Source organism: Saccopteryx bilineata, chromosome X (genome assembly GCF_036850765.1).
Source record: "Saccopteryx bilineata isolate mSacBil1 chromosome X, mSacBil1_pri_phased_curated, whole genome shotgun sequence".
Lineage (NCBI taxonomy): Eukaryota > Metazoa > Chordata > Mammalia > Chiroptera > Emballonuridae > Saccopteryx > Saccopteryx bilineata.
This window is the reverse complement of record NC_089502.1, coordinates 106169046-106193498: the sequence shown is the minus strand read 5'-3', so window position 1 is coordinate 106193498 and position 24453 is coordinate 106169046. Positions and strand designations below refer to the sequence as shown.

The following is a 24453-nucleotide window of genomic DNA, read 5'->3' as shown; positions in this document are numbered from 1 at the left end:
AAGGAGCCCGGGACATCTTTGCTCCAATGGAGCCTTGCTGCGGGAGGGGAAGAGAGAGACAGAGAGGAAGGAGAGGGGGAGGGGTGGAGAAGCAGATGGGCGCTTCTCCTGTGTGCCCTGGCCGGGAATCGAACCCGGGACTTCTGCACACCAGGCCAACGCTCTACCACTGAGCCAACCAGCCAGAGCCAGATGATGTAGATTTTAACTAACCACATTGTGGTATCCTTTTCATAATAAATACAGTTATCAAATTATTACATTGTACACTTTTAATTTCTACAAGGTTCTATGTCATTTATATCTCAATAAGTTAGAAATAATAAAAAATAAAGTAAGAGAAATCTTGATGTTTCAGTAACTAGTGCTTTGTAGATTTTAATTAAATTAGTTCAAATGAAAAGCCAACAAAACAGTTAAAATCTTTATGACCTAAAATTTTTATGAACTTGGATTTAGCAATGGAATTTTGGGTTTGGCAATGAAAGCATGGAAAACAAAATAAACACAAATAAATTATACTTTCTTAGAATTAAAATTTTGTGTGCTAAAGTCATTATCTGGAAAGTGAGAATATAATTTAAATAATAGGAGAAAACAATTGCAACTAGTATATCCAGCAAGGGATAATAAATATATAGAAAGTATAAAGAACTAACAAATTGGAAAACTTGGGTGAAATAGGTAAATTCTTAGAAACATATTAGCTGCTAAAAGTGAATCAGACAGAATCAGAAAACCTGTACAGACATATTACAACTAGTGAGATTAAAGCAATAATCAAAATACTCCCAACAAAACAAAGTCCTGGATGGGAAGGCTTCACAAGTGCATTTTACCAAACAGTCAAATAAAACTAATACTTATCCTTCCCAAATTATCCCAAAAAGATAAAGAGGAGGAAATACTCTAAACTTATATTACAAGGTCAACATTATCCCAATTTCAAAACCACTACAAAGATGAAAATTGTATGCTAATATCTTTAATGAACAGAGAAGCTAAAATCCTCAACAAAATTTTAGCAAATCAGATACAGCAATAAATTTAAAAGATCATATACCGTGATCAAGTGGAATTTATTCTGGGAATACAAAGTTGGTTCAATATCTGCAAATCAATAAATGTGATAAAGCACATAAGCAAAATGAAGAATAAAAGCCACAAGTTCATGTCAATAAATGCAGAAAAAAAGAATTTGATAAAATCCAACACCTATTTATAATAAAAACTTTCAGCAATGGGGTAATAGAGGGAATATAACGCAATATAATAAAGGCCATATATGACAAATCCACAGACAGCCAACATCATATTCAATGGGTAAAACCTACAAATGTTTCCCTTAAAATCAGCAATGAGGAGATGACGTCAGAGTAATGGCGGAGTAGGAAGCGATACCGATAAATCTCCCCCAAAACTCAACAAGATCTTCAACCAGAAACAGAAAAACCTATACTTGGAGCTTCCAGATTCTTTGCAATACACCCAAAGGTATGATTGAGTGAAAAATTGGCTAAATATATAACCAAACCCCGAAGGAAATAGGGAGTAAGAAATGCTCCGCCTTCCTCACTAACCTAAACAGGGCGGCTTTCTCTGGTAACTGTGAATATAGAAACTGAGGCAGGCAAAGGGGGTGAATAGATCCAGGCCGCCGCAGCAAAAACGGCCGAACCAGGCTGTGGCTCAGAGATCCAAGCCAAGGAAAATCTGATCCTGTGGCAACCCGGGCAATACAAGCTAACACTCGCGCCAAACCCAAACAAAGAAAGACAAGCGGAGCGGCCATTTTACCCGGTCTCCTGGTCGGTGCGCAGTTAGTGGGAGAGAGATTTCTTCCTAAGCCACGGAAGTGGGTGCCCGTGTTGCCCCACGGAGAGGCAGGGTCAGAGGCCTTTCTGTGGGCTGAGGGCAGAGTCTCTGGGCAGCCCCAGCGCCCTGGGAAAGCCACGCACGGGAGGGAGTGAGAACTAATCCCAATGGTGGAGATTTTCCGTGCTGGAAGCTGTTTCACTCAGAGGGAACCGCGGCCGGCCTCATATCCTGGTTTGCGCGCGCAGATAGTAAGCGAGAGATTCCTCCGAGTGCCTCCGCAGTGCGCGCCCGTGTTATCGCACAGAGGGGCAGAGTCAGGGGCCTTTGTGTGGGCCAAAGCGGAATCTCGGGCCGCCCCAGCGCCTTGCAAAAGCCGCACACGGGGACGGAGCGAGACTCAATTCCAACGCTGCAACTTTTCCCTGCGGTTGGGGGTTTCACTCAGAGCGTGAGACTGCTGGCCGGATATCCTGGTTGCAGACAGTGAGTGAGAGTTTCCTCCAAGCGCCCCAGAAGTGGGCGCCCGCTTGTGTTACCGGATAGAGTGGCAGAGCCAGAGGTCTTCGAGTGGGCGGAAAGTCCGCCTGATTATGCTAGCAGCTCTGACTGACTGAGCCTTACCCAGAGCCCTGTGCTGAGTGGAAGTAGAGTGGGGAGTTGCCAGCAATTTGAGCCTCTTACTATCCAGGCAGAGGCAGCAGCAACCCCATACCTGGACTATCAGGCTACTAATTGAGGAAGGAAAGACTAGGAGAAAGGCACCAGGAACACGGACTCTCTCACTGTCGGAGCCTATAAATGCTAATAAGCCTCGACTCCCAACGAGAATAAAGCACAATACATGACATTGCCATAGAGACTTATCAACTGCAAACCTCTACCTGAGCATGCCAAAGGGGCAGAACCCGCGGTACAGAGTCACCGACCAGGAAGAGGGAGAGAAAAGAAAAAGCAAGAAGATAACCTCTCAAAATCAAGAATAATCTGCAGACTTTATAACCTATCCCATTTTATTATATTTGTTCGTTTGTTTCTCTTATCTTCATTCTTGAGACTTTTTTTTCCTCCTCCAATTTGGCCGATTAACTCTCTACCGGTCTTACTCTCTCCTCTCCTTGAACTACACTACCCATAAGTGTTACATCTCCCATTATCATTTCTCTTCTCTTCCTTTCTCTCTATGAGGGTTGCACTCCAAAACCCTTAACTCTCTCTCTCTCCTTTCTTTTTTCTTCTTTTAGTGGTTCCCTCTTTTTTTCTCTCTCTCTCTTTCTTTTCTCCCTCTATATTAGTTTCTTCCTTTCTCCTTTACATCTCCTCTCATTCAAACCTCAATAACAAACAAATTATCTTATCTGGGACTCAAACCTATGTTTGTGGCATTTTGGGGGGTTTTTACTTCACCTTTTTAACTCACTAGCAGTGCTCCCATCCCTGGCTCACCATATTATCTAGTTCTTGTTCCACTAAATACAATAGTAAGTTTTTAATTTGTCCCCCCATTTTTCCATTTTCCTCTTATTCCTCTCATCATAACTCTTAGAAAACCAACACCTAAAAGCAAATCATTTTATTCTTGACCCAAATTTTTTCCTTATTTGCTTTTTGTGGGTCCATATGCTCTTTTTTTTTTCTTTTTTCTTTTTTTTTTCCTTTTTTTTTTTCTTTCTCTCTTTTTTGCCCCTTTATTACTTTTCCCCAATTCAGGCCCTCCATCACAGGCATTGTTTGTTATAACTCACAGTCCACCACAAGATTTTCTCAAGAAAGAGGGGAGAGGAGAGGAGAGGAAAAAAAGAGGGGGGGAATAATTTCCTTTTTTTAAAAAAAAAATTTTATTTTATTTTATTTTTCTTTATTTCATTATTAATTTTTTTTAAAAAAAACTTTTCGATTTGTTATTTTTTTATTTTTTTTAACTTTTTATTCTTTATTAAATCTCATTAATACTATCAACAAAACCACCATCAGATGCCATTAAGGAAGAGAAAATCGAATATCATGGATACAAAAGAAAGAGAGGTAACACAGCTAGATGAGGAAAAATCTATGGAGAAAAAATTTAATATATTGGAAACCTGGGAACTAAATGACAGAGAATTCAAGATAGAAATCCTAAAAATCCTCCGAGATATACAAGAAAACACAGAAAGGCAATATAGGGAGCTCAGAAAACAACTCCATGAACACAAAGAATATATGTCCAAGGAAATTGAAACTATAAAAACAAATCAAACAGAGATGAAAAACTCAATTCACGAGCTGAAAAACGAAGTAACAAGCTTAGCTAATAGAACAGGTCAGATAGAAGAGAGGATTAGTGAAATAGAAGACAAGCAACTTGAGGCACAACAGAGAGAAGAAGAAAGAGACTCAAAAATTAAAAAAAATGAGATAGCCCTACAAGAATTATCTGACTCCATCAAAAAGAATAACATAAGAATAATAGATATATCAGAGGGAGAAGAGAGAGAAAATGGAATGGAGAACATACTCAAACAAATAATAGATGAGAACTTCCCAAGCCTGTGGAAAGAACTAAAGCCTCAAGTTCAAGAAGCAAACAGAACTCCAAGTTTTCTTAACCCCAACAAACCTACTCCAAGGCATATCATAATGAAATTGACACAAACCAACAGCAAAGAAAAAATTCTCAAGGCAGCCAGGGAAAAGAAGAATACAACATATAAAGGAAGGCCCATTAGATTATCATCAGATTTCTCAGCAGAAACTCTACAAGCTAGAAGAGAGTGGACCCCAATATTTAAAGTCTTGAAAGAGAGGAACTTTCAGCCACGAATACTATACCCATCAAAGCTATCCTTCAAATACGAAGGAGAAATAAAAACATTCACAGATACAGAAAAGATGAGGGAATTTATCATCAGAAAACCCCCACTCCAGGAATTACTAAAGGGGGTTCTCCAATCAGATACAAAGAACAAAAAAAAACAGAGCCACAAGTAAAAGCTCCAAGAAGAACACAATAAAACCAAATTTAAACTGTGACAACAACAAAAAGAAAGAGGGGGAGAAGACGGAGATTAACAGTAGCAAAGGACGATGGAGTGCAAAAGTACTCACAAAATAGTTCGCTACAATGAACAGGGTAGGGACCCTTTTCATTACTCAAAGGTAACCACCATTGAAAAAACCACCACAGAAGCACATGAGATAAAAAAGATAACAACAGAGGAAAGATGTATGGAATACAACCAAATAAAAACAAAAGATAGAAAAACAAAAGAGAAGGATCAAACAAGACACAAAACTAACAGAAAGCAAGATAAAAAATGGCAACAGGGAACTCACAAATATCAATAATTACACTAAATGTAAATGGATTAAACTCACCAATAAAAAGGCACAGAGTAGCAGAATGGATTAAAAAAGAAAATCCAACTGTATGCTGCCTACAGGAAACTCATCTAAGTAACAAGGATAAAAACAAATTCAAAGTGAAAGGCTGGAAAACAATACTCCAAGCAAATAACATCCAAAAAAAAGCAGGTGTAGCAATACTCATATCGGATAATGCTGACTACAAGACAGGAAAAGTACTTAGAGACAAAAATGGCCATTTCATAATGGCTAAGGGGACACTGAATCAAGAAGACATAACAATTCTTAATATATATGCACCAAACCAAGGAGCACCAAAATATATAAGACAGCTACTTATTGATCTTAAAACAAAAACTGACAAAAATACAATCATACTTGGAGACCTCAATACACCGCTGACGGCTCTAGATCGGTCATCCAAACAGAGAATCAACAAAGACATAGTGGCCTTAAACAAAACACTAGAGCACCTGGATATGATAGACATCTACAGGACATTTCATCCCAAAGTGACTGAGTATACATTTTTCTCCAGTGTACATGGATCATTCTCAAGAATTGACCATATGTTGGGCCACAAAAACAATATCAGCAAATTCAGAAAAATTGAAGTTGTACCAAGCATATTTTCTGATCATAAAGCCTTGAAACTAGAATTCAACTGCAAAAAAGAGGGAAAAAATCCCACAAAAATGTGGAAACTAAACAACATACTTTTAAAAAATGAATGGGTCAAAGAAGAAATAAGTGCAGAAATCAAAAGATATATACAGACTAATGAAAATGACAATACGACATATCAGAATCTCTGGGATGCAGCAAAAGCAGTGATAAGAGGGAAGTTCATATCGCTTCAGGCATATATGAACAAACAAGAGAGAGCCCAAGTGAACCACTTAACTTCCCACCTTAAGGAACTAGAAAAAGAAGAACAAAGACAACCCAAAAGCAGCCGAAGAAAGGAGATAATAAAAATCAGAGCAGAAATAAATGAATTAGAGAACAGAAAAACTATAGAAAAAATTAATAGAACAAGGAGCTGGTTCTTTGAAAAGATCAACAAAATTGACAAACCCTTGGCAAGACTTACCAAGGAAAAAAGAGAAAGAACTCATATAAACAAAATCCAAAATGAAAGAGGAGAAATCACCACGGACACCGTAGATATACAAAGAATTATTGTAGAATACTATGAAAAACTTTATGCCACTAAATTCAACAACCTAGAAGAAATGGATAAATTCCTAGAACAATACAACCTTCCTAGACTGAGTCAAGAAGAAGCAGAAAGCCTAAACAGACCTATCAGTAGAGAAGAAATAGAAAAAACCATTAAAAACCTCCCCAAAAATAAAAGTCCAGGCCCTGACGGCTATACCAGCGAATTTTATCAAACATTCAAAGAAGACTTGGTTCCTATTCTACTCAAAGTCTTCCAAAAAATTGAAGAAGAAGCAATACTTCCAAACACATTTTATGAGGCCAACATAACCCTCATCCCAAAACCAGGCAAGGATGGCACAAAAAAAGAAAACTACAGACCAATATCTCTAATGAATACAGATGCTAAAATACTAAACAAAATACTAGCAAATCGAATACAACAACATATTAAAAAAATAATACATCATGATCAAGTGGGATTCATCCCAGAATCTCAAGGATGGTTCAACATACGTAAAACGGTTAATGTAATACACCATATCAACAAAACAAAGAACAAAAACCACATGATCTTATCAATAGACGCAGAAAAGGCTTTCGATAAAATACAACACAATTTTATGTTTAAGACTCTCAACAAAATGGGTATAGAAGCAAAATATCTCAACATGATAAAGGCCATATATGAGAAACCATCAGCTAACATTATATTAAATGGCACTAAACTGAAGGCTTTCCCCCTTAAATCAGGAACAAGACAGGGTTGTCCACTCTCTCCACTCTTATTTAATGTGGTACTAGAGGTTCTCGCCACAGCAATCAGACAAGACAAAGAAATAAAAGGCATCCATATCGGAAAAGAAGAAGTAAAGGTATCACTTTTTGCAGATGATATGATCCTATACATCGAAAACCCCAAAGAATCCACAAAAAGACTACTAGAAACAGTAAGCCAATACAGTAAGGTCGCAGGATACAAAATTAACATACAGAAGTCAATAGCCTTTCTATATGCCAACAATGAAACAACTGAGAAGGAACTCAAAAGAATAATCCCCTTCACGATTGCAACAAAAAAAATAAAATACTTAGGAATAAACATAACAAAGAATGTAAAGGACTTATATAATGAAAACTATAAACCATTGTTAAGGGAAATCGAAAAAGATATAATGAGATGGAAGAATATACCTTGTTCTTGGCTAGGAAGAATAAATATAATCAAGATGGCTATATTACCCAAAGCAATATACAAATTTAATGCAATTCCCATCAAAATTCCAATGACATTTTTTAAAGAAATAGAGCAAAAAATCATCAGATTTATATGGAACTATAAAAAACCCCGAATAGCCAAAGCAATCCTAAAGAAAAAGAATGAAGCTGGGGGCATAACAATACCTGACTTCAAACTCTATTATAGGGCCACGACAATCAAAACAGCATGGTATTGGCAGAAAAATAGACACTCAGACCAATGGAACAGAATAGAAAGTCCAGAAATAAAACCACATATATATAGTCAAATAATTTTTGATAAAGGGGCCAACAACACACAATGGAGAAAAGAAAGCCTCTTCAATAAATGGTGCTGGGAAAACTGGAAAGCCACATGCAAAAGAATGAAACTGGACTACAGTCTCTCCCCCTGTACAAAAATTAACTCAAAATGGATCAAAGATCTAAACATAAGACCTGAAACAATTAAGTACATAGAAGAAGACATAGGTACTCAACTCATGGACCTGGGTTTTAAAGAGCATTTTATGAATTTGACTCCAATGGCAAGAGAAGTGAAGGCAAAAATTAATGAATGGGACTACATCAGACTAAGAAGTTTTTGCTCAGCAAGGGAAACTAATAACAAAATAAACAGAAAGCCAACTAAATGGGAAATGATATTTTCAAACAACAGCTCAGATAAGGGCCTAATATCCAAAATATACAAAGAACTCATAAAACTCAACAACAAACAAACAAACAATCCAATAAAAAAATGGGAAGAGGATATGAACAGACACTTCTCCCAGGAAGAAATACAAATGGCCAACAGATATATGAAAAGATGCTCATCTTCTTTAGCTATTAGAGAAATGCAAATCAAAACGGCAATGAGATACCACCTCACACCTGTTCGATTAGCTGTTATTAGCAAGTCAGGTAATAGCAAATGTTGGAGAGGCTGTGGAGAAAAAGGAACCCTCATACACTGTTGGTGGGAATGTAAAGTAGTACAACCATTATGGAAGAAAGTATGGTGGTTCCTCAAAAAACTGAAAATAGAACTACCTTATGACCCAGCAATCCCTCTACTGGGTATATATCTCCAAAACTCAGAAACATTGATACGTAAAGACACATGCAGCCCCATGTTTATTGCAGCATTGTTCACAGTGGCCAGGACATGGAAACAACCAAAAAGCCCATCAATAGATGACTGGATAAAGAAGATGTGGCACATATACACTATGGAATACTACTCAGCCATAAGAAATGATGACATCGGAACATTTACAGCAAAATGGTGGGATCTTGATAACATGATACGAAGCGAAATAAGTAAATCAGAAAAAAACAGGAACTGTATTATTCCATACGTAGGTGGGACATAATAGTGAAACTAAGAGACATTGATAAGAGTGTGGTGGTTACAGGGGGGAGGGGGGAATGGGAGAGGGATAGGGGGTGGGAGGGGCACAAAGAAAACAAGATAGAAGGTGACAGAGGACAATCTGACTTTGGGTGGTGGGTATGCAACATAATTGAACGACAAGATAACCTGGACTTGTTATCTTTGAATATATGTATCCTGATTTATTGATGTCACCCCATTAAAAAAATAAAATTATAAAATAAAATAAAAAAGAAAAAGAAAAAAAAATCAGCAATGAGGTAGTGATGTCTGCTTTTACCACTCTTACTCAATATAGTACTGGAAGTCCTAACCCCAGCAATCAGACAAGAAGAAGAAATAAAAGGTATCCAAATTGGAAAGGAGAAAGTAAAACTGCCATTATTTGCAGATGACATGATACTGTATATAGAGAACCCTAAAGATTACACACACACACACAAAACAAGCAAAAACCAACCAACCAACCAAACAGCAACAGCAAAAAAGAACTACCAGATCTGATAAATAAATTAGTAAAGTAGCATGGTACAAAATAATATCTAAAAATCAGATGTATTTTTCACAATAATGAACAATCAGAAAGGGAAACTAAAAACAAAGAAAAACCAAAAAAAGTATCTCAATCACAATTGCTTCAAAAAAGAATAAAATATCTATCAATTAGTTTAACCAAGGTTATAAAAGACCCGTACTTGGAAAATTATAAGATACTGAAGAAATTGAATAAGATACTAATAAGTGGAAGCATAAGTTATGTTCATATATAAGAAGAATTAACATCATTGAAATGTCCATACTACCCAAAGCAATCTATAAATTCAAAGCAATTTTAATATATATAGCAATGGCATATTTCAGAGAATTAGAACAAATATTCCAAGAATATATATGGAGGCACAAAAGACCCTGAATAGCAATAGCAATCTGGAGAAAGAAGAACAAAGTTGGAGCAATAATGCTACCTGATAATAAACTATACTAAAAAACCATACCAATCAAAACATTATGGTACTGGCATAAAAACAAACATATATATCAATGTAACAGAACAGAGACCACTAAAATAAACTCATGCCTTTATGGTCAATTAATATTTGATAAAGGAGGCAGAAACTTACAATCAGGCAAAGATTGTCTATGATGTTGGGAAAATTGGACAAATATGTACAAAAAATGAAAATAGACCATCTTTATACACCATACACAAGAATAAACTCAAAATGGAATAAAGACTTCAATGATAGCCTTGAAATTATAAGAATCTTAGAAGAAAACTTGGGCAATAGAATTTCAGGCATTCCTACTAACAATATTTGTTTTTTTAAAAAAAATATCACCTCAGGCAATGGAAACAAAAGGAAAAAAAAAACTGCCTTATTAAAAAATGGGCAGCCTGTCCTGACCTGTGATGCACAATGGGTAAAGCGTTGACCTGGAATGCTGAGGTCGTCAGTTCGAAACCCCAGGCTTGCCTAGTCAAGGCACATATAGGAGTTGATGTTTTCTGCTCCTCCCCCTTTCTCTCTCTCTGTCTCTCTCTCTTTCTGTGTCTCCTCTCTCTAAAATGAATAAATAAAATCTTTAAAAAAGGGGGGGGCAGTCTGACCTGTGGCGGTTCAGTGGATAAAGTGTCAACCTGGAACATTGAGGTCGTCTGTTCAAAACCCTGGACTTGCCTGGTCAAGGCATATATGGGAGTTGATGCTTCCTGCTCCTCCACCTCTTCTTTCTCTCATTTTCTCACTCTCTTCCCCTTCTGTAAAATAAATAAATAAATAAAGAAAGAAAGAAAGAAAGAAAGAATAAAATCTTTTTAAAAATGTGCAAAGGACCTGAATAGACGCTTTTCTAAAAAAGACAAGGATATGACCAATAGATATGAAAATATGTTTAAGGTCACTAATCATCAGAGGAATGCAAATTAAACCACAATGAGATATCACCTCACGCCTGTCCGAGTGGTTATCATCAATAAATCAACAAAGAAGTGTTGTCCATCCATGATGTTGAGGAGGGGAATCCTTGTGCATTATTGTTGGGAATGCAGAATTAGTACAGTCACTGTGGAAATCAATATGGAGTTACCTCAAAAATTGAATATAGAGCTGCCTTATGACTCAGTGTATCTACTTTTGGTAATATATCTGAAGAAACCCAAATCACTAATTCAAAAATATATATGCACCCTTATGTTCATTGTAGTGCTATTTACAATAGCTAAAATTTGGAAGTGGTCCAAGGGCCCATCAGTAGGTGAGTGGATAAAAACCTGTGGTACATTTACACAGTGGAATACTACTTGGCTGTAAAAAAGAAGGAACTGTTACCCTTTGTGATAACATGGATGGTCCCACAGAACATTATTTTAAGTGAAATAAGCCAGTCAAAGAAAGACAAGTACCATATGATTTCACTCACATGTGGTATCTAATGAACAAGATGAACTAAGAAACAAAATAGAAACAGACTCATAGAAAACAGACTGACAGATGTCAGAGGGGAAGAGGGTTGCAGAATTGGGTGAAAAAGTTGAAACAATTGAGCAAAAAAAAAATCCTTATAGTATACACAGATAGAGATACTGAAATTAAAAGAGGTTAATGGGGGTGGGGCGAAGTAGAAGAGTATATATAGGAGATAAATGGTTATGGAAGGGACTTGACTTGGAATGGTGAACACACAATAAAATATACAGATGATGTATTATAGAATTATACACCTGAAACATATACTTGTATTAACCAATATCACTGCATTAAATTTAATAAAAGATTTAAAATATATATTGATTTAATCCTATAATTGCTATCTAAATCTCCTTACCAGTGATTGGTTTATTGGTAGGCATAGGGTCCAATCAGGGCCAATGTAATATGTGATAATATCTACTGAGGAAAAAGGTAGTGCTTCTGGGAATGATTGTCTTACCTTAAAAATGAATATTTGAAGGTCTATTGATTATAATATCTTGTAATTAAAGAGTCCAAATGCATTAGTTCTTAAATACTATTTGATAATAGATAATACTGCATATATCCTTTTTTGTTTTGTCATTAATTAAATACTGCTAAAATGGGACAGAAAAGAGGGGGAGAGAGAGCTCTTGGAGAGGATAGCTCTTTTTTTTTCACTTCCAGGGTTTTAGAAAGTATTTGTGTAACATTACATTATTTGTAGTTGCTAAAGACATTTTGTAACTGAGGAGGGTGTTGTTTACATGACAAAGATAGTTGAACATAATACTGGAAGGTGTCCTCAATGATGTCATTTATTTACTGAAATAACCAATAGTATATAGGGGGAGGGAGAGGGGCACAAAGAAAACTGGATAGAAGGTGACAGAGGACAATCTGACTTTGGGTGATGGGTATGCAACATAATTGAATGACAAGATAACCTGGACATGTTTCCTTTGAGTATATGTACCCTGATTTATTGATGTCACCCCATTAAAATTAATAAAAATTTATTTATAAAAAAACACACATTCAACTGCTGGTAGGAATGCAGAATCATTCAGCAACAGTAGAAAACAGTATGGAATTTCCTCAAAAAATTAAAAATGGAACTACATTATGACCCTGCTATCCCATTTCTAGGAATATATCCTAAGAATTCCAAAACACTAATTAAAAAGAAGATATACATTGCTTTGTTCATTGCAGCATTATTTGAAATAGCCAAGATCTGGAAACAGCACAAATGCCCATCAATGGATGAGGGGATAAAAAAGATGTGGTACATGTATACAATGGAATACTATGGAGCTGTTATAAAAGAAGGAAATCTTACCTTTTGCAATAGCATGAATCGACCTGGAGATTATTATGTTAAGTGAAATAAGCCAGGCAGAGAAAGATAAATACCATTTTATCTCACTTATATGTGGAATGTAATGAAGACAATAAATTGAGGAAGAAAATAGAACAGAGGCAGGTTCACAGGGAACAGATGGACAGCTGTCAGAGGGAGGGGGACGAGGGTACAGGATCAAAGACAGTGAAGGGAATAGCCAAAAATATGTACACACCACACATATACACAGACAACAGGCTAACAATAGCCAGAGGGAAAGGGGAAGTGGAGCTAAGGGGAGGGGGCAAAGGAAAAGAAATGGGGGTTGGGAAGAGACTTTGGGGCATGGGAGCATGATGCAGGGTGTAGAGGGTGTTAAATTGAGTGGGACACTTGAAACCATATCAACACAATACATTAAAAAATGAAAATGAAAAGAAAAACATTAAATTAATTTGCAGCTGCTGAAGGTTTATTTATAGAAATGTTTACCTGAAACCTATGTACCCTTGCTGATCAATTTCACCCCATTAAATTAAATTTTCTAAATAAAAATTTAAAAATTTTTTAGAAAAATTTCTCTTATTCCTAAATAATGTTATTTTTATTAATACCACCATCATCTTCATCCTTTCTGGACTTTGTTTCTTCCTCAGACTACGAAGTATAAAGTTCGTCTTTTCCATCTGAAAGGCTGACAGGGGAGAGAGCCAAGTAAGTCATAGCAGGAAGGGAGAGGCTACATGCTTCTTAGTATAAAAAGAAGTTCAGACAGCACCAAAGAGCACAACAAAGGAGAGGGAAGAAAGCAAGAAGCCAGTTCACAAGCTGAGTCAAGCCTGCGATGAGGCAGTGAGGGGCTGAAGGCTGTGCCTATTTGAGTGGCTAGAGATTCAAGGTAACTGTTCTGTTGATTCCTTACCTTTCTGGTCCACTGCTTCTGGTATTCAGAAGCTTCTACATTTGAGTGGGGGATGTGTATGTCTCCGTGTGTTCTTTCTGTGTACTGAGAGAGGACTGTACGTGAAACCTGCCTAGAGATCCAAAAGCAGGCAAGTAATTTCCTGGAAGGGAATTCTGAAAATTCAAACTGCCTTTCTTCATGTGATTATTTTCTTTATTTTGAATTTTAAGCATCTTGGTACTAGCATTTTATTTTTTTAAATTTATTTAATTTTTGCATTTTATTTTATGAGCAGACAAAAAGCCATAGATCCAAGCTACTAGTAGGGGCTGGGAATGTTGCCAAGGCTTTCTTACTTCAAGTAGAAAAAAACAAAACAAAACTATTTTCTAATTCTTACTTAAGGTTGTTTTTTCCTTTTGCTTACACTTCCAGTTTAGCTGTTACCTACTTAGCTGTCTTGAATTTCTTTGAACTTAACCATAAAAAGTGGGAATCATATTTCAAATATATATTGATATGTTAATTTTTAAAAGTGTATTTTTAAGACAGACTGGTCAAAAAGAGTAGAGAGTGAGGAGAAGAAGAGAAAACAGAAGAGATATTAGAACACAAAGATATCAAGTTTCATAAAATTAGAAATTGGTATTTTATAAGCTGATTTCCTTAGAAAGTACTTCTCTCTAGTTTTAGGGTAGAAATCAGGGGTTTTGATGTGTCTGACTTTGTTAATTGCTGTTGTTTTAAATACTGCATCTTGCTTGCAGGGTTTTTTGACAACAGAAAATGATGTGCTAGCTACATTCTTTAGTGCCTTTAAAACATTGAAATGTGAAGTTCAACAATTCCAGACTTACAGCATACAGCTGGATTGAACATTTCATCCTTTGATTTATACTATTTACTTTCACATTGTCTCCTTTAATTTCCTCCTGCAGAGACCTTTATTTCTTTGATTTACTGAGGGCAGCCAACCACAAGCCCTTATAAACCTGAGGTTTATGTACAGGAGAGAAAAAATGAGACATTATAGGACTATATCCCCCTAAAAAATAATTGAAAAAACAGAGGAATGGTTAACTTGATTGAACACCCCCCTCCCCCGCTTCCTCTTGAGCAAGCTAGCTAAACAGGAAACACTGAGATGGGGAAGTGAGGGAGGGGGCATACCTAAAGGATTTTATATGAAAAATAAATTTTACATTACAAATGCATGCAAAACAGATGAGAAATCTTCCTTTTTGGAAATTGCCTTTCCTGACTTCATGTTATGATAATATATCAGGGACTCTTTCACTTTTTCACTATTGGGGGCAACTACATCCGTTTTTATTTCTTTAAAGTAACTTGAAATTCCTAGTTTTCAGGAGTAGTCTTACCAAGAATTTTCAGTGTAAAATTCCTATTTATGTCTCAAAATATGGCTGTGGTTGTGCCAGAAGGGTATGGCAGTTGAGAATCTACTGCAGTTCCAGTCCTAAAATTTCCCCTTTTGACTTCCTCCTCCAGAAATGAAGGTTCTGCCCTTAGGATTTAGCTAAAGATCCTATCCTAACGTGAGACTACTCCTGTCTACTTCACAAGCTGAATGTGACTCAGAATCCTACGATTTTAAATCATCAGTTGACTTGAGCAAAGGAAGTAACTCTAAAGAATCAAGAAAGAAAAACCTGAAATAAGAAGGTATCAAATTTTCATTACTATTTTTCACCTGCTGAATTGTGTTATAAAATTATCTTTTTGTACAATAGGAAACAACTATCTTTTATGGGTTTTTAAAAGGGAATATATAACAAATTTTGTTTTTGTGTTCAGAAATCTGCAACATCTAGTATATGTATATTTCTTGTTTATATACTCACATGTATTAAAAATGAATTTCTATAAATCGATTTCTTTTTATATACTTTGGGATTATGAAAGTAATAAAATTGGTATCACATTTGTTTGTTGGTGATTTAGTTATCATTCAATAATTGCTTACCATAAACTTACTACTTGCTAGGCTCACAGTGGTGAGGATACAAAGATTTTTAAGTCAAGATTACTATTTATCTTAGAGGTTATTTGGGACAAAAAAACCCATATAAATAATTAAGGTGTGTTGTATAATAAATACTCTAAGAGGTATTTCCAATATGAAATGATAAAATAAGAATATGGAGAGATGAAGTGAGCAGTCGGAAAAGATGTTTATTTTACTGGACTCTTAATGGATCACTGTAAGATTTGTAGTGCCGTAATCAGCTGGTGGGTTGCAATCTTTCACTGCTTGTCCCAATGTAAGGCTAAGGAGGTCAATGTAGCTAACCATCCATTAAGCACTTATTATATAAGCATTGTGTTAAGTACTTTATATACATTATACATAATTTTATCTTATGCATTTTTGTTAATCTATTTTCTGGATAAGAAAACTGAGGCTCATAGGAATAAGTAATTTTTCCACAGTTACCCAGGTAGTAAATTACAGAGGTGAATTCAAACTTAGACTTTCCCCAAACCACTATGTTATAATATTTCTCAAAAAGGGACAGGGAAATTGAGCATAGGTAGAGTAAAAGAGGATATTTTTGGCACAAAAAGAATCACAATTAAAAGCAAGGTGGGCATGTAAAAGTAGATGAGTCTGGTGAACTGGGTTTAAATTCAGTATCTAAAATTTAGAGTCATTTTGAAGGTACCAAAGGGAAAGATAATTGGAATCAAAACCCAAGAACAAGCAAAGACTGGTTTGAAACTTTTCATATACTGTATTTAACATGTTTGAATTTCTTTCTCTAGACTTTAAGAAACTTTTGACAGTGTTTATGCAAGGAAGTCTATAATAAGTTTTACATTTTAGAAAAATAATTCTAGCTTAAATATGAAAGGTAGATTATTAAATTGAGACTAAAAACACTAGTTTCTATAAGAAATAATAATGAACTATGTCTTTGTTTATTCCTTTGAGAAATAAAGATTGCAATAATATTTACTTCATTGGATTTTTAAAAATATTGTCATTACATTAAAAGAGATCCAAAAAAGCTGGCATACAATAAGTGTTTCATAAATGTTAGCTATTGTTACAATGTTACTGCTACTATTGTTATTATGTTATATAAACAAGTAAGAAACCAAAGAATAAAAAATGAAATAAAATTTTCAATTTTAATATAAAACTATGAGAAAAAGGATAATCTTAACTGGGACATGAATCAGTCCTTGATGTCAAGAAAGTAGAATGCTCCTTTTTAGAAAGGAAAAAGTATGGGCAAAGGTAACAAGAAATGTACATTTCACAGGCAAACAATAATGCTTACACCATTTTTGTATATGTTAAGAAGTCTTGACAGATATAGTCAATTAAGAACATAGACACTGGAGTCCTACTGCTTGAGTATGAATACCACCTCAGACACTTATTAGTTTCATGTTGGACAAGTTATTTACCAGTTTCTTCATGGGCAAAATGAGGATAATGCTCATACTCACTTTATTGGCTAAAGACAATGTCTGGCACATAGTAAGTCTTCTGTAATGCTAAGTATTCTTATACGAAAGAGAGAAAAGGACTAGCTTATAAAATCACTTTGAGCTCCAGGGTAAGAGTTTTAGATTTTATCTTTAGGCAAAGTGGAGTCACTGATAATTTTTAAACAGAGAAGAAGTTGATATGATAATCTGATAATAGCAGGTAGGATCATTTATTGAAAGTGGGTGTAGGCTGTAAGACAAATGTTGATGGATCTCAACTAGAGATGGACAGATCAATTTGGATGTTCAGATCAATTAGTACAGAATAAAGAACACAAGAAGCAGTAGTAATAATGTCTACAAGAGACATCATGAAGAAATAATTTCTAGGAGAGTGAGGAGTACGCATCAGGTAGATAAATAAGTTAATAAGATGACTCTGAAGTTTTTAAATCTTCAGGTTAAATGATTAGAAAACTTGTGAGCATCATTGACATAAAAAAGTCATAAAACATGATCTGTTTAGGTTGTAAAAATAAAGATAAAAATAATTAAAACAACAGATTCTACAAAACACTTTCAAATACATGAGTGTTGTTTGGAAAATGATGAATTCAAAGTACTACTGGCACATTCAGGAAGTAGTTGACAATAGCGAACTGAACTTTAAAAAAAGACTAAGATTTAGTAATAATCTATGTAAACATAATAGTTGGAAAAGCTTAAGAGAATGAGTTTTCTGAAAGAGAGATTAGAAAGCCAAAAGCACAGTTTTGAGGATTGTACAATTCCAGTTTAAGATCGTTTGAGAAGAAAGAAACCAGTGACAGAGATGAAATTAGAATGGACCATGAAGTAAAAAGAGACTCAGCAAAGTCTAATATGGACAATAATCTTGAATGATATAAAGTGGAATGAGAGGAAAAGAAAGGTGATAAGCATACTGTTTTATGTTGGAAACAGTGTTTTTAGTAAAGGCAAGTGTTGGGGTGTAAAAGGAAAAGAATGAGTGGACAGTAAAAAGGAACTAAGTTATGGTCTTTAATTGTTGCCTATATCCTTTGTTTTATAGCTAATTTTCTCATATTGCAATGAAGTATCACCTTACACACAATAGAGTGGCAAAAATTTAGAAATCTGGATAATGAAAACTTGTGGTAGGTATATGAGGATTAAATGGGAATGCAGACAAGGGACATTTTAGAGGGCAGTATGTTATTACTTTGTCAAGTTAGGTATATGCATACAGTGTGACTCAAAATACCACTGCTAGACATACAGCCTAAAAATGTTCTGCCACAGGTCCATAGGAAACATGTACAGGAGTGCAAATTGGAGCAGGGAGTTAAAGGAAATCTAGGTGTTGCTCACTGGGAGAATTGATAGAAAGACATAGTGGGCTCATGCCACAGAGTATTATGTCATGAGTAGAAGCAGGAGATTAGATAAACACATAACAACATGAAGGAATTTGAGCAATATAGTGCTGAGAGAAAAACATATAAATATGTATCAATTAAGACTGAAATATATAACACAATAACATACATCTATTTAAAACAACAAAATTCACTTCTCAAGGATATACATACACAAAAAATACACACTAAACCTGAAAGAATGGTAACTTCTGATGGGATAGGAATGGGAATGGAATATGACAGTAAAATAGAATAACCAAAAACAAATAAACACTACAAGAAAAGGGGGACTTTCATGGACTGTGATAAGATGCCATGAATTGAAAATTGTGATCACTTGATGCACCCAACATTCAGAAAGACATTAAAAATATAATTGTAAAGTCAAATTCTGTACGATTTTTATATTCTGCAATTCTCAAGTTAATTTGGCTTGAAGCCCAAGGTTACTGGGTTGAGCATTTCTGTCAAGGCACAAATGAGAAGCAGTCAATAGAACAACTAATGTAAAGCAACTATGAGTTGATGCTTCTCATCTCTTGCCCCTCTTCTCTTTAAAAAAAGTTAATTTGAAAAAGGTTATGGTTTGCTTGATTTTCTTGGTATGTGGTATGTATGAGTGCAGAAAATAATGTTTATAAACAGAATCCCCATACTGTAAACATTTACTTAGAACCAATGTTTTTTATTCTGCAGATCAATATGGCCATGCCAGAGAAATCAACTTTCACTAAACCAAGTGAGGATTTCAGTCATTTTCCTGAGATTATTGAACTCAATGTGGGTGGTCAAGTGTACATCACTCGTTATCCTACATTGGTCAGTGTTCCTGGCTCCCTACTCTGGGAAATGTTCATGGAAAAGACTCCTTGTTCCCTAATCCAGGACAACAAAGGGAGATTCTTTGTAGACCGAGATGGTTTCCTCTTTCGCTATGTGCTAGACTACATGAGAGACCAGAAACTAGTGCTTCCTGACCACTTTCCAGAGTGTGGTAGGCTCCAGAGAGAAGCAGAATACTTCAAGCTACCAGAGTTAGTGAAGATGTTGGCTCCTAAAATCAACAAGATCAACTCAGTTGGCAATGATTTATGCCAAAGTGATTTAGAAGAGCTTTCCACCAACATTGACATAACATATAATTTCTCTTCAAGAAATAACATCCAAATTAGTGGCCATGATAATCCCCCAGCTCTGACAGCAAACATTAATTCTGACCTCAAAAAGGCAGGTTTCATCACCATTGGATATCGAGGTTCTTATGCTCTGGGTCGGGATAGCCAAACAGATGTTAAATTCCGCCGTGTGGCTCGAATCATGGTGTGTGGTAAGATCTCATTGGCCAAAGAAGTATTTGGAGATACTCTAAATGAGAGCAGAGACCCTGACCGTCCTCCTGAGCAATACACTTCTCGATATTATCTCAAATTTACCTTTCTGGAACAAGCCTTTGACAAACTAGCTAATGCTGGCTTTCACATGGTAACATGCAACTCCACTGGCACCTGCACTATCACCCATGACCAGAAAGATGACAGGATCTGGACCTCTTACACTGAATATGTTTTCTTCCGGGAGTGATAGTTAAAAAAATCAACCATAAAATACAAACCAAGTAGCCAACTCACTCTCCCTTCTCTGTTCCTGTGTCAACTCTCCCTTTTAGAAATAAACACATTAATTTTGGATCTATTAAATATCGGACAACACCACCCTCTTAACCATAACCAGTTGAACCTTTTTTGGTAACTTCCTTCTCACACATTCTATTCTATTTGGCTTTCAACCTGCCTTGAATTGTGGAGTTGGAAGTCTTTTCAGGAAATGTATTTAATGTGTAAGTATATGTACATGCACTTCACTACATATAGTAGGGATGTATTTGTTGAGTGAATGCAGTTTGCTAAACCTAGAAGAGGTAGGTGAGAAATGTTAAGCCATGGTTTCCAAACTAATACTGTCCACCTCATCTTGGAGGTTTTTATATACTTTGCTATTTGTATTTTCTTAAGGAAAACCCCATGTATACTTATTCCGAACTTGAGACCTCTACAGTAAATATGAATATGCTTTGTACTGTTATTGCTATTCTTTTAATCCAGACAAAATGGGAGAAACTGACAAACATCCTCCAGGAGGTTCACAGAAAGGCCAATTAATTCTATACTTACTAATTATTCTTATTAGAAGATGAATGCAAAGAAAACAGCCAACCTAAGCAATTACTGCAAAAAATAAGAGGCCTAGCATTCGAATTGCTTTTAGTTGAAAAAGATAGTGAGGGTCAACAGCATGACTATTACATAAGCATAGGCAGGTATTTCACTTTAAAAAACTGTCAAAATATCTTTTTTAAAAAATTAGAATTGAAACACAAGAGCCTGTAGCTAAGGAAAGGGTAAGCAAAAAATTGTTTTTTGTAAATACATATATGTAGTACTTTGGTTTTCACAAAGTCAATATTTGAATGTATGTTAACTGTTGACTTTTACTGAACTACATGTGTGTGCATGTGTGTGTGCGGGTGTCTGGGGTTGGAGAGGGAGAAGTATGAAGAGGAAGATGAACAAAAGGAAGACTTTCAAAAAAAGAAATAAAAAATCACCTTCTGAAATCCTTACTAATAACTTTTATTGCACGGATTGAAAGAAAAGCCCGATATGAAAATATCAGAGTTTAATACAAATAATTGGATTGCTAGAGAATATGAGACAAGTAAAAAAAATACTAAAGGCTCATTAAAAAAATATCTCTGAATAACTTTACAGAAACCCAATGACCAAATGATCCTCTGTTTTCTTTTTTCTTTCCTTGATATTTACCCCATGTCTGTATTGTACTTATTATCTTTTGATTTATTTTCTAGTTGGGACTCTGGGTTATAAGGACAAAAATCCATTTAATGTGTTTTTTTGTGTGTGATAGAGACAGAGAGAGGGACGGACATACAAGAATGGAGAGAGATGAGAAGCATAATTTCCTGCACCTTAGTTGTTCATTGACTGCTTTCTCATATGTGCTTTGACTGGGGGGCTACAGCAGACTGAGTGACCCCTTGCTCAATCCAGCAACCTTGGGCTTAAGCTGGTGAGCTTGCTCAAACCAGATGAGCCTGCGCTCAAGCTGATGACCTCGGGGTTTCGAACCTGGGTCCTCCACTTCCCAGTCTGACACTCTATCCACTGCCTGCCCTAATGTGTCTTGAGAAAAATAAAAAGTACATGTGTCAGGGATGCAAGTGGGTGGACATTTTATAAATGCACCTGTCCTGTTGAATCCAAAGGCAAAAATTAAAGTCCAATAAAGTATCAAATGATCTGGGAAGATGTCAAGAACTGATGTTCTCTCTTGTCTGTCAGAAGCCATAGGACTTCTTTGATCAACTGAATCTGTCAGGTCCATATTTTTCTCTCCACATCTTAGTATCATCTTCTTTTTCTCAGCTTGTACATGCTGTAAAAGATATGTCAACCCTTCAACAAGCATGAATTTTCAGCCATTCTTCATAGTTAACTTTGTTAGTAATACCTTCTTCAAAAAAATCCCTATCAGTTGTAGCTTAACAAGGAGGATCTCAAAGGGAAAAAGTGTTGTGAGTGTTGGCAACCAAAACTCCAACAAGAGACTGTTATCAACATTTCTAAATGAATTATTACCTGTGCCTGACACATAGTAAGCAATAAGTGTGTAACATGTAAGACTATCTGATGACTAGTATTTCCAAAGGTCTCAGAGTCCAGATTGACTGTTAATAAAAGTGATAGTTTTAGGATGTAATCAGGGATCATCTTTCATGGTCTTCCAGTTTAGCTTTTCCAATACCCTTCTGATAAGTTACTGCCCTAGAGGGGCAACATTTTAGATGCTATGGAGAGTTTCCTAAACTCAGTTAGTTATGTACCATTCTCATGGTTCATACCATTTTCATATCCCTCATGCATTATTAATCTAATATTTTAAAAAGTGAGTTAATAAGTTTATTTTTACTTTTACTTATATATGTTTAATAGCTCCATCCCCTCTGACATACTTTTGGCATACTGTACGTATCAATGGCTTCATTGTGCAGTAAAGAGTAGGTTATCTTTTGTTCTGTGTTGTATGTATACTACAGTTAAGCCATAAGGATAGGGAGATATGTAGTGGTGACCTATTGCTTCATACCTTTGTCTTGGCCTCCTAGAACTGTACTTAGCTTGTTTTGTAGAAGATTCATAACCCCACTTAGAGCCAGGACTATTGCTCTACTCACTTTTATTCTGTAATCAATTCACTGTCCTCTTGGGTTCAAATTAATTCCAAAACACTGTATCATTTGTTCTTCAAATTATAAATATATTAGCTAGGTAATATTACTCTCCTATCATCTAGCAATAAATGAGGAAAAGAGAGAAAATAAATTATAATAATCTCTCAGACCCACTACATTAAGAAGTTAGAACATACGAGTGTTCACAGGCTAAATAAGGAAATATTTAACTGGAGAGGAAAATAATTATATTTTTGTTTTCATTTGGGAGTCACTAGTGTGGTAGATGTTCATAAATTATTGTTCAAACTATAATTAAAATCATAAATGACTTTCTATCAAGGCTGTTGTTGGACGCATCAGAAATTAAATCTGGTTGATAGCTACAGAAAAGAAATTTACCAAGTTCACAGCATTATCCTTCCAGAAATTCTGTGAACTAGTTAAATTTCAGAATATCTGCAGAGGCTACAAAGCCAGGAACAACGTCCAAAATTAAACTGTAGAACTACTCTAAGGAATTCAATATTGTGATTCTTGGGCACTAGTGATACTGCAACTTCTACTGTCTACCCCAGTAGCACTGGACACTAGTGTTACTGCATTTAGAGCCTCTGCACCTTGCTACTTTGACCACCACCTATGATCACAATGAATTTTGTGAAATCCCCAATTCTTTCTGCTACTGGTTTATCACTCAGGGCAAGCATGCATGACAGCACAGTAAAAATTTAAGGTAATATAGGAAAGTGTCTGGCATTTTTTACATGGGAAGCAGGCTCCTAAAATACAAGATTCTGCCAAAGCAGAACATTTTTTTATATGCTACATGACCATAAAGGTAATATATATCTACTTCAGAGTCAGAAGAAAGTTAACTGAAGTGGAAAAAATAAAACTAAACCATATACTCTTTCATTTATATGATGGAAACATACAATTATCAATGTTAGCTGACTTTTTAATTAAAATATATAATCAATGGTTCTAGGTCTTTGAGTTAGTTTTAAGAATTTGCATTAGTTTAACAAAAATCAAATGAGAGACTATTAATGTGTTATTTCAGCTAAGTAGCAAAGTTACAGTTTAACAAGAATATTCTAAGAGTCACTGTTTTAAGCTAGTGGTTTTCAAACTTTCCTAATGTAAATTTTAAAAGAATAAATTCTTACATGGAGCTCTGTTACATAAACCAAATAAAAGTGACATATGTATGACTTAGATAATATACAATATTTTATATTTATTTGTGGAATCCTTGAAATACCTCTGGGAATGTTGGAGTCTTATCGGAGCATTATTGGAGAATAACGGCTTTGAAGTCAAAGATGTTAGTGCTATAAGAGGGGAGAAGTGGAGAATTTGAGTGTAGAACTGGTGAGAAACCCTTAAATTAAGTTTCCATAGTGGGAGAGAACTCCATCATTGAAGCAATTAATTTTGAGTTTTAATGAGAAAATAATCACTTTTACAACTAATAATTTGACCTACTTATAGTACTTACCTAGTACTAACTCATTTATGAAGTGGTTTGGTCCTGAATGCTTTACTTCTGCTATTTCATTTAATCTCCACAATAAAGTTAATAAATTGGTACTATCATCAGTAATTTGAGGAAATTATAGGTATAGGAAGAATATTATCATTTATTGAGCACTAATTG

The 24453-nt window shown here is 35.5% G+C and overlaps 1 protein-coding gene across 2 annotated transcripts in view; it reads left to right on the top strand.

Moving 5' to 3' along the window:
- The window catches only part of LOC136316810 (BTB/POZ domain-containing protein KCTD12-like), a 59592-nt gene extending 35550 nt beyond the window's left edge, over positions 1 to 24042 (top strand). The window contains exons 1-3 of one of the 2 annotated variants that reach the window (XM_066249022.1): positions 13534 to 13655; positions 15171 to 15344; positions 19238 to 24042. In XM_066249022.1, the coding sequence (XP_066105119.1) occupies positions 19244 to 20122 (879 nt within the window). In that variant the 5' untranslated portion in view covers positions 13534 to 13655; positions 15171 to 15344; positions 19238 to 19243 and the 3' untranslated portion in view covers positions 20123 to 24042. Of the gene's footprint in view, positions 1 to 13533; positions 13656 to 15170; positions 15345 to 19237 lie in introns of those variants that run through there. The other variant, XM_066249023.1, reaches the window with a different exon arrangement.
- Positions 24043 to 24453: the final 411 nt, after the last annotated feature.